The sequence below is a fragment of the Tribolium madens genome, unplaced genomic scaffold, assembly GCF_015345945.1.
Source record: "Tribolium madens isolate multiple individuals breed KSU strain unplaced genomic scaffold, Tmad_KSU_1.1 Scaffold_91;HRSCAF=231;Tcas5.2_LG7, whole genome shotgun sequence".
NCBI lineage: Eukaryota > Metazoa > Arthropoda > Insecta > Coleoptera > Tenebrionidae > Tribolium > Tribolium madens.
The window spans coordinates 3212045-3223350 of NW_025401063.1; the positions used below are offsets into that span (position 1 = coordinate 3212045).

Here is an 11306-nt window from a genome sequence, read left to right on the forward strand (position 1 = left end):
AATTTGGTATAGGGGAATAAATATTGATTCTAAACAACTTTTCTTAATAACTTTTTGTCGTATTTGCTATATAAATATTTTTATTTTCAAGGCTTACTTGATTTTTCGAAACTAATATTATGTTAGAAGTTAATGTTTAACCAAGCAGGGTCGAACCCCAAAAAATGAAAATTTCAATAGAGAATTTTTTTCACCTATCCGGGGACACTATACAGGTGGTAAAAAATGATTGTAAAATATTTCAGGAGGTAATAGTATGGACCAAAACAAACAAAAAAAAGTCAAATTAATCAAAGAAAAGTAACGGTTTCGGAGATATCGAAAATTATTTGTTTTTTGAAACATTATTTGCAATCTGTTCAAACAAAATAGATACTAGTAAAAATTCTAAAATTTTTCTTATTCGATATCTCCAAAACCATTACTTTGCTTACCTATGTTTATTAAGACTTTTTTTATTTATTTTGGTCTATACTATTATCTCCTGAAATATTTTACAATCTTTTTTGAACACCCTGTACGTCGTTTTATTTTTTAATAAAAATGCACGCAAACTCATAAACAAAAACTATGATATTTTTTTAAATAATAAAAAAGTAAAAATGAAAAGTTATTTACTAGTTTAAAAACTATTTTAAATTAATAATAATTATGAAGGCTTGTTTTTCAAAACAATGTCAGCTCGATTCTAGATTTTCGTACCCACGAACCAGTCTCTGATTTTTTGAAAAAAAAATTTTTTTTAATGTAAATTCGACTTAATTAACTTTTCTAACTAATCAATTTAAATTTTCAGAATGTGCCGGTGAATAATAAAAGTATAGCTGGCTTAGTAGACGGAACTGATCTTACCCAATTAACCGGAATTCAGGGAATGTATCAGCAACAATGCCCACCTACTTCACCTTCTCCAACGGTATGTCACATACTATTTTTTTTTTAATTACGTTATGATTTTGCGTTTTTTAGTTACCACAAGCGTCCGGTTATCGAAGTCCACGACCGAGTCCCCAGTCATCGCCTAGTTTAGGGGGACGTCATTCGGCTCCTTGTAGTCCTGGAGCACCTAGTCCACTGCCGAACGATTATAATAATATATTCAATCAACACCAAGCGAATCAATTTCAACAACATTTCGAACAATTATCGATGGTGAGTAAAAACCAATCATCGGTTTGCTTCATTCATCATTGATGGCATTTTTTTTCATAATAACAAACAGGACGTTACGATTAGAACTTAAAATTATTGAAAAAGAAAAGGTAGTAGAGTAATTGAGAGGCGGTTTATTATTTTTTGTATTTTTGTTGATTTGTGAGTAAGTCTGTAATAATAGATTGTTATATTGTTGTGTGCTAACAGGGAGTGGTAAGTCATGTTTGTTATACGATGTCACAGATCATAACATGTACATCAAAATGTTTCATACARTTCATACATTTTATGTAAGCAGTACTGAATAGAGTCCATCATTAGGTAATTTTAGATTAGAATAATTGGAAGATGAGCAGGAGTTAAATGTCTGTTGTGCTGTTTAATAGAAACTGTAGTGATGAAGGAAAAAAAAATGTAGAAAAAAGTCACTACAATCCGATGAAATTWTAAAACTTGTTTCGCATGTGTTGTTTTTTTTTTTTAATAATAATACGCATGTTGTCAGGATTGGGCGCAGTTGGTGGCTAGCCTATTGGAGTCAGGCTGCACCTGGAGCGCACAATTGCAGGTGACTAACATTACTATCAAAATTTTCTTCGGTTATTTCGTTATCTTACTAACATTTTCTGCTCGATGTGGCTTATTCTTTATCAATTTTATTTGAACGGTCTTGCATCCAATTTCAATCTAATACTGTTTCAGAAACACGTGATGTGTGGATAAGGACCGTTTTAAGGAGCTAGTGCTTAGGTTTTGTTGTGTACTTATTTTTCTTAGAAGGTTTATACAGAGTTTCATTAAACAGCTCAACTTTTTCAGCATGATGCTTCATTTTTTTTTATACAATAGTGTTTAGTAATTGAATACGTATTCCAATTCCAATCACAATTCTAAAAATGACAAAATAATAAATATTGGAATGGGATTATTTAAATACATAGATGCATTTGCATTCAAATGGGTATGATCAAAATAAAAGAAAAAAAAATGTCGCACTAGCTAAATTGAAGCATTAAAAATATTTTGATCATACATTTCTACCAACGGTGGGCAAAAAAATACTTTAGATTTTACAAAGGAACAAATTTTTGCTCGCAATGGTATTATGTTCTTAAGCATGAACTATACATTTTTATTTATATTTTCATTATCATTATACTTATTATTATTGTCAGTGTTGATATTATTTTATTACATGCAATTGCTAGAGATACATTAAAAGAACAGCTGATTATGGTAATTATGAGTAATTCTAGTCATACGGTTCGTAAACATTTATTTTAAGAATTAAAAAGAATTACTCGTAATATTTCATTTGAGAAATTAATTATATACCGGGTGACTTTTAATGTTTGTGGCAAAAAAATCTATTGGCAACACTGAATTATTGGTAAACCTTCTAATTTGTTATATCAGAATGTTTCAGGTAACGGGTAAATCAGCAGTCTAAAAAAGTTTGTAAATTTTAAATTTACACCAACTTGAAGTAAAAAATCGCAATCATTTATAGTCACCCGGTACTAGATGCATAGCGCAATAACAAACCTAAAATCAAGGAATATTTTTCATTTTTCAATTTTTTTTAAGTCCTATGGAGTATCATTAATAAAAATTTACCATTTTTCCATTTTTAATCAAAAAATGATGAATTACTTTTTATTTTTGGAAAATTTTTGTTTTTATTTTGTTTTTCTAGTTGTTTCTAAAAGTTTGTAGGCCTTGGACTTGGACTGTATAAGGAATTTTAATAGAATATCTTGAATTGGTTACTTTTATTTTTTTGTTTTTAAATACAGGGTGTAACGAAAAGATGGGGATCAAGAGTAACCTGAAGTTTCTTAGGTCAAAATAAAGCGATTTAACCCAACTTATCTCTATACCAAGTTGCACCGTTTAAAAGTTAAAAAGTTTTTAAAAAAAAGTTAAAATTTAGTACAGGCAATTTGACATGTTTTGGTGCTATTTCTTTTATTTTTATTGTTGTTATTAACAACTTGATACATTTTAAGCCATATTTTTGTTACGCGTAATCCGAGTGGCGTAATTCTTTTTTTATTCGAAAGGTACATTATTTTTAAACAATTTTTGCATCTTATAAAATTTTTGTATCGGCCTTGCTTGTAGAGTAAAAAAATAGTTTAAGTAGATGAGACTTTAGGAACTTACTATCATTTTTTTCAATTATTAAGAGAAAACCAAAACTTATGATTATAATAATAAGTTTCTCATCTGTATACCAAAAATCAAACTAATTTGTCCATTTGGTTCATGCAACTATACTTTGCATTAAAATGTGGCAAATAATCAGTCACATTTTATAAAATAACTTTAATTATTGAAAAGTTACTTTGACTTGACTTATCTCAGTGGCACATTTCGGTAATAAAAAGTGAACAAAAGTCGGTGAAACTTGGTTTATGTATGTAAACAAAAATGAAAAAATGAGAATACTTTGAAACACATATTTTAAAAAACAGGTTATACTTATAAAAAAACAAGACAATTATTTTTAAAATAACAATTAAAGCTTTTTATTGTTTAAGTCTGAAATTGTTTTGGTGAAAACTGGCGGAAAATTCAAATATCAAAAGTTGAAAAAAAAATTATTTAACTGTTAAAATTTTGGACGTTGGCCATTTATTATTATTGTTTTTAAAATTGTATTAAAAAAAATATAAGTTTTAGTGTTTGTGTAAGTTAATGTATTTAATTATGAATTTAAACAAAAAAATCATAATTTCATAGGCGTCCTCTAACTTTGAAACGGTYCAACTTGGTATAGAGGTAAGTTGGGTTAAATCGCTTTATTTTGACCTGCGAAATCTTAGGTTACTCTTTTCGTTACACCGCGTGCTTGAGAAAACGAAAAATAAGAGACCTATGACCTTAAAAAATTATAAAAAGTGTTGTTTTTTTATTAAAAATTATCCTAACAAAAGCAAAATAAACCAAGCAATAACTCAGTTAGTTTGAAGAACTTGCTTGCTTTTTAAACAATTAATGCTTTTTGCACAGCAACCGTTTTTTTTTGTATATAAAAACACAGTCTCGCCTATATTTTCAGCTGTTCTTTGTATCGAAAATCCAGAAATGTGTAAGCTTTAACTTAGTCGCCGCTGAAAAATGAGGTATCAATAAGGTAACATAATTTTTGTGTTGTCAGTTGGACCCACCTGTTAGTAGCGTATCCTATGTAGACCAATCTCCCGGTCAGTTAACAGCAACGCATGCCCAAACTGTACCAGAAGTGTCGACAGTTGGTAGTATAGAATTGACATCCGATCCAGGATATTACAGTACATCACCATCGCAACTCGTTTATCCGCCAAGTCTGCATACCACACCAAATACTCCCACCAGTATACCCGATATTATATTAACTGGTAAGTCTCACACTAGTCGTTTATCATTTTCGCATAAAACGGATTTCAGGATTTATTTCAATTATTTTACGTTTTGTTTAATCTAGTATTTACAGTTCTGTTTTCTATTTAGTATTAATCTTAATTTACGAGTACTTTTATTTGGAACCCTATTACGTACCTACAATGAATTTACATAATCATAATTTAATTATTTTTTTTTATCAAAGTTAATAATGACGGTGTTTACCATCGTCGGATTCCGAGGATCAATTTTGACATGTACAGGATGCTGCATTTTGGATGACCGAATAGGGAATCTCCGAAACTAAGAGGTTTAGCCAAAAACGAGTGATACATTCTGTGGCTCATTTTTTGAGAAAATAATATTGGTTAAAACCGCATCCCGCTATCGTCTTTTGTTTTCGACTTATAGACAAAAATTGACATTTTAGCGAAATCTAAAAAAATTCATATCTTCGTTATTATAGAAGACACAGATTTGAAATAAAGACATTATACAGGCACTTTTTACGTAGAATTTAATAATGTAGTTAACAATTTTTTTCAGTTGTTTGTTTAGCCGTAGTAAAATAAAATTGTATTTTTTTAAATGGGAATCATAGATGGCTATGTCATTTTTAAAAAGCTTGTTTTCTTCTTATCTAAAAAATATATATTTGCAACAAATTATTATAATACATTTTTAGCAAAAAATTATCTTTGATTTTTGTTCGCAGTTGGCCATGAAAAAATGTTGCATCTTCAACCAAAAGGATTTAAACTATATTATATTCAACCAGTGTCACTAATGAATGGGTTTTCTAAGTACTAAGTAATGAAAAAGATGCAAAATAAATTGTAAATCAACTTATTGGCGACTAATAACATTTCTTTGTTTTTAAACAAGCTAACATTACCATTGCAACTTCTAGTGACACATAGAGTGTTGTAAAAAAAAGCCGCTTTAATTCTTCAATAAAATATATTTTATATGACACAAAAATGACGATATGGCTATTCAAATACCCAAATTCCGTCTACAGGTTATCCATAAATATGAAGCAATATTTGAACCTCAAAAATGACTTATAAAATGATGTTAATTTAAATAATAACTCGTGTTCTATCTCTACTGACAAGAATTTTACAGCCCTCGGAATGTGGGTATGGAAATTTGATTTTTTTGTAATAACTTTGGAACTATTTGACCAAATATTATAAAATTTGGAACATTTCCCTGTGACAATCCCTGCCAATCACGAAAACGGGATACATCCACTCAATTTTCGGTTGCAGCAGTTGCTGGTCACATTTTCTGTGTTTTTCCATTTTTTTGCTCTCTTAACACCAATTTTTTATTGCCTAAATCGATAGAGTAATCAATTTCGATTAAAAAACACATAACCTTTAATACTCCTAAAATGGACCGTTTCAAAGATATTTTAATTTAAACTGAGGACTGCACAATGCTGAAATCAAAAAATAGGGATTTTGAATAAATGGTATCCACGGCAACCAATGACCATGGTCACATAAATCCCTGCCAGGCATCTGTTAACTTTGACGATAAATTTTTGTGAATTTTTTATGAATTAAATGCTACGAGATCCATTTGGATTTATTCTAAGTTATGTTTGGAATCTGAGGTAAACTCTTTTATTAAATATTTTCGATTAATTGTCTAATAATCGTCCAATGTCAAAGTTGACAGATGCCTGACAGCGATTAGAGAGACCATGGTCATTTGTTACCGTGGATATCGTCCATTCAAAATCCCTATTTTTTGATTTCAGTGTTGTGCAGTCCTCAGTTTAAATTAAAATATCTTTGAAACGGTCCATTTTAGGAGTATTAAAGGTTATGCGTTTTTTATTCGAAATTGATTACTCTATCGATTTGGGCAATAAAAAATTGGTGTTAAGAGAGCAAAAAAATGGAAAAACACAGAAAATGTGACCTGCAACTTCTGGAACCGGAAATTGAGTGGATGCAGTGCGGTTTGCGTGATTACCAGTTTAAAGGGTATGTTGTCACAGGGAAATGTTCCAAATTTTATAATATTTGGTAAAATAGTTCCAAAGTTATTACAAAAAAATCAAATTTCCATACCCACATTCCGAGGGCTGTAAAATTCTTGTCAGTAGAGATAGAACACGAGTTATTATTTAAATTAACATCATTTTATAGGTCATTTTTGAGGTTCAAATATTGCTTCATATTTATGAATAACCCTGTATGTGAAACGTTATCCTACCTCCATTAGATCATCAAAAAAATGTTTTTTCTAATTGTGTTGACTGTTGACACATTTGTTTTTCCTATTTTTGGATTTTTTAAAAAATACGTAATAATTTTGTTCTGAGGCGCTCGGATATTTGTTCAATACTTCTAACGTATCGTATTTTTTAAATCTTTATAATTTTATATATTTTTTCATCTATTTTACAGTTCACAAAACTCTTATTGATTATTATTTACACATTTGGAGTGAAATAGTTTTTCCATGGCCAACTATTATCACACAAAATATGTATTTCACTTTTTAAGTATAGTTATAAAAAAATATTTTGTTACAAATATATATTTTTTTTAGATCAGAAAAAAATAAGCTTTTTAAAATTGCCATAGCCGCCTATGATTTCCATTTAAAAAAATACAAGTTTATCTTATTACGGCTAAACCAATAACTGAAAAAAATAGTTAACTACAAAATTCCTCGTAAAAAGTGCCTGTACAATGTCTTTATTTCAAATCCGTATCTTCTATAATAACGAAGATATATTTTTTTTTTTAATAATTTTTGAAATAAACTTGACATTAGTTGCTACGAAAAATTTTAATGAAAAAGGACATAATACAAAATTGGCTCGGTTTGACGTTCAGTGTCCCAACTCTTCAAATATAGGAACTCTAGTGCATCCTGCTGGCGCACGCATAAAGTTAAAATAACAAACTTAATATAAGAAAATCAGTTAATTCAGTTTCAGTTAGGTGTTAGGTAGCAGGGTGACGTAGGTAATAATTTCCATTATGGACACAATCCAGGAAGTGGTTAATCCAAAAGGAAATGTGATCAAATTTATTATATATTTATTTATAATTAAATAATATTGACCAACTAGAGTGTACCAAAATTTTTACTGCCGACTCAGTAGATATTGTCACGAGCCGCCACTGATTTTCACTGTAATTTTTTGCAGATTTTTCATCAGCGACGGACGATATATCTCGACAAGACTTGAGTAAGCAATTGGAGAACGACTTTTTCTCGGAAGAATCGCTCCGGGAGAGTCTCGAYCCGTTGAATTTCGACGAACTTCAAATGTTGACCGATCCCAGCATGAATTTTATACCGGACGGGGTGGAGGACGGTTTCAGGTTGCATCGATCATAACAGTGGTGTGTTTTTCAGCACGTTTGAATTCTAATAACGTTTGATTTTCAGAAATTCACTGCCAATTTTTCAGTGGGTTCTTATTGTCAAAAGACAGCATTTCACAAAATCTATTAAGTGTGATTGTTAGATTAGTGATTTCCCAGAAGCGGTAATAATGCTGGAGGTGCGGCGGTATTTCACGTACTGTTTTTCAATTAATTTTTATAGAAATTCGCGTTTTTTGATATTAGCTTGCAATGATTTGGAAAATATAGGAACATTTTTACGAAAGACTGAAAAAACAGTTAGACTGTTTTAAAACGAATTTTGGAATTTTAATACACACTTTGAATTGTTTTTTTATTTTTTTTTTACTTTTAGGAGTAGAATTAAGCACAAAAGTTTTATAATGAAGACCTCAGCAATGTTTTTTATATAATATAAACAAATCTGTACTAGAACTAGATGCATAGGTGTTTGTACAAATTATTTAATTTAGTTTTTTATTAAGCGTAATTCGACTATTTTAAAAAGGTGATTTCGTTATTTATTTCTCTTAATTACAGGGAGTCATCGTTTTAAAATACTTAGTGTTGTATATAATGGGTAGCCAATTATGTTTTAGTGACATTGTAGTGCAATATCGGTTTTTTAAATCATTATTTTACGTTGAAAATATATGTTGAAGTACTTTAATTTTTTATATTTTGCGTATGATTCTCGTTTCGTTAAGTAATTGGATTGGAGTGTACAGATTAGCATAGAAGCGCACAAGTTAATGTAAAGGGAACCCTATTTTTATATTGTCCACACCGTTTACTTAAATTTTGTAATTTTCAACAATGTGAGTCATTAAATTAAACACGAAACGAACTGGACAATGTAAGAATTCCGTAGAACTAAATCCGTATATCATACACATACTCAAATATATGAATGGCTCTCTTTTCATCTCCCTTCAACGATTTAAACGACAAATTTTCATTAAGGAATCTCAATATTACAATGTTCTAAAGCAAATAATTATCTCTGTAAAATCCAATTGTTCTAACGTCTCTAGAATAGTATTTGTAAGGTGTGTCGTAGAGTGTTGGTGCTATTTAGTCGCAGATATGGAATGTTGTATTTTCACAAATCGGTTCACTAAATTTGGCTGACAAATAGTCGAAAACATATCATTTTTGTACAGTGATGTAAACTGGATTTGCGTTAATTAAATTCGTTTTGTGGAGAAACGACCCATATCCCAGCTGTGTTAAGTGTAAATACATTTGACTTTTAAGTGACAACAACGTTGTGTTCAGAGTCAATTTCGCTTAAAATTATTTGTTGGTCAAATTTAAGTCTTTTTCAGTGCTCAAGTGAGAATCTTTTTTGTTGTAGAGGGTTATGGGAATGCTGACTACATTTATCGAGTTCATAAAAGACACTTTTGTATATTTGCTTATGTTTGTAGTCAATTGAAAGTGTGAAGATCAAACTAAGTGGACCTAAGTCATTTTTTCTAGATGATAGTTGACTGGTTTGTTCGATGTAGCAAATTGTACATATTTTTTAAGTACTTGATATATCATTAGGTTTTCTAAATGCTATATCGACTAAATCTCGTTTAATGAAAGTTAAAGTAACCGTTCATAACTTACCTTATCTCATCTTTTGTACATATTAGCCATTGAATATCTGATAGATTTATATACATACTTTATTTTAGATTAAATCTTATTCAGACACAAACGTCAATTGTTGCATGCTTCGTTGTTATTTTTTTAAATTTTAAAAATATATTTCATGATTTGTAAACATTTGCGAGTTTMATTTCAACGTGCCTGAAGTGTTGCATATCTCTTATCAGTTCGAGAGGTCATTCTTTATCAAATGTTTGTGTAATAAACATTTCAAAATTACAGTTGTGTAATATCTTTAATAAAAATACATTAAAAAATATAATCACTTCCGTTTGACCCGCTTATATCTTGACAACTCCCCATCGTAACTTTTCGGCAACGCTCCAAAAAGATCTAAATCAGACATATCACTCAGCTGTTGGGGCCTATTACCCATACCTTGATCCTCGTTAATCCTCCTCCGAAATCGGGAATTCCACCGGTTTGGTCTCAAGGGGGCGAAACGCCCCCGATTTTGCCTCTTGGCCCGGCCATTGTAAAAATAGTTGTTATAGAAAAAATTCTCGTAATCTAGGGGAACCCCCGAGCGTTTATTRCTGTCATACCCTTCATCCAAACTCTCATACTCTGGATTAAAAACTTCTCGTTTTGCCACTGCACCCTCATCAAAATCCCCCAGCAATTCCCCGCCTTCTTCGCCTTTTTCGTTTTCGGACTTGTATTCCTCRTGTTTGCGAGAATCGGGAGACCTCTCCATTCTTGTTTTTTCATCGTCAAAAGACTCAGTTTCTCTTCGTTTCCTCACTAGAGGCTTGAGTTCATTCTCTGGATTCATCGCGGGATTCACCTGATCAGTTTCTTCATTCATCAAGGAATCGTAAACTTGACGTTTCTTCCTCTGGTAGTCTTCTTCATAATCATCGTCGTCTTGCTTCTTCTTCAAAGCATCAATTTGTCTCTTTACCTCTTCTTTCAATGAATTGATTTTATTTTGAATGTCTCGCTCGATTCTCGATTCGTAGTCTTCCTCCTCATCGGATGACCTCTTATCTGCTTCTTTATCAGCTTCTTGATTGGCTGTCTCGGAGCTTGCAGCTAGCGGCGATTTGTTCCCACTTAGCATCAAGTCCCCCGAGTCTTTTAGATTATCAACGAGTTCGTTTTTTTGCCTTTTTCTTCGGTAGGTTTCATCCGATTCTCGTTTGTATAAAGTGGGGTGGCTGAAAGTGTCAGTTTTTTCGTTTCTTTGTGTGTCTGTGGCGGTGTTTTGGGCCGGTTTGCTGTTGGCATTGTTGTTGTTATTGTTGTTGTTACAGTCGTCTCTTTTGTTTCTTTCGTTTTCTGATTGGTCTGTTAGTGAATCGGTTGCTTCACGTTTTACTCCGTGACTTTCTTCGTCTTCGATGAGGCCCATGTCGTCTAGGATGTTCTTCAGTTCTTCTTCGATTTTTTCGTTGTCGTGGGGGTTGGCTGATCTTAAGCGGCGAATGGTGGCTTTCAAGTCGCGGATTTTCTTGTCATCGTAATTCCCTACCGAAAATATCAGTGTTTAATTAAAGGAACAAAAAATTTTCCWCAATTTGAAAAATGGTGGTATCGCTAGATTAAAAAAAAKCATTTTGAAGCTTTGAGTTTCTAGTTTTGAGATCTTTTGGCAAATTTTTTTCTGTGCTACAATTATCACGCAATTCTAAGTAATAGTGCGAGAGAAAAATTCTAAATTTTTAAGTTTTTCTTTTTGGTCCACGGACGTGAGGATTTTTTTTAGTTAAGTCAATGCATAGG

The 11306-nt window shown here is 31.2% G+C and overlaps 2 protein-coding genes across 9 annotated transcripts in view; one reads left to right on the forward strand and one right to left on the reverse strand.

The window, feature by feature from the left end:
- LOC123012137 (CREB-regulated transcription coactivator 1-like) overlaps nucleotides 1-9698 on the forward strand; it is a 22340-nt gene extending 12642 nt beyond the window's left edge. For 4 of the 7 annotated variants that reach the window (XM_044409951.1, XM_044409946.1, XM_044409949.1 and 1 more), the window contains 7 exons: nucleotides 797-916; nucleotides 970-1152; nucleotides 1363-1368; nucleotides 1661-1723; nucleotides 4319-4538; nucleotides 7721-7921; nucleotides 7966-9698. In XM_044409951.1, coding sequence (XP_044265886.1) covers nucleotides 797-916; nucleotides 970-1152; nucleotides 1363-1368; nucleotides 1661-1723; nucleotides 4319-4538; nucleotides 7721-7914 — 786 coding nt within the window. In that variant the 3' untranslated portion in view covers nucleotides 7915-7921; nucleotides 7966-9698. The remainder of the gene's footprint in view (nucleotides 1-796; nucleotides 917-969; nucleotides 1153-1362; nucleotides 1369-1660; nucleotides 1724-4318; nucleotides 4539-7720; nucleotides 7922-7965) is intronic. The other 3 variants (XM_044409947.1, XM_044409948.1, XM_044409950.1) reach the window with 3 other exon arrangements.
- Nucleotides 9699-9797: 99 nt separating this feature from the next.
- Nucleotides 9798-11306, reverse strand: part of LOC123012136 (putative uncharacterized protein DDB_G0287457) — a 4898-nt gene continuing 3389 nt past the window's right edge. The window contains exons 4-5 of one of the 2 annotated variants that reach the window (XM_044409945.1): nucleotides 9960-11051; nucleotides 9798-9914 (exon numbers count right to left, since the gene is read on the reverse strand). In XM_044409945.1, the coding sequence (XP_044265880.1) occupies nucleotides 9844-9914; nucleotides 9960-11051 (1163 nt within the window). In that variant the 3' untranslated portion in view covers nucleotides 9798-9843. Of the gene's footprint in view, nucleotides 11052-11306 lie in introns of both variants that reach the window. The other variant, XM_044409944.1, reaches the window with a different exon arrangement.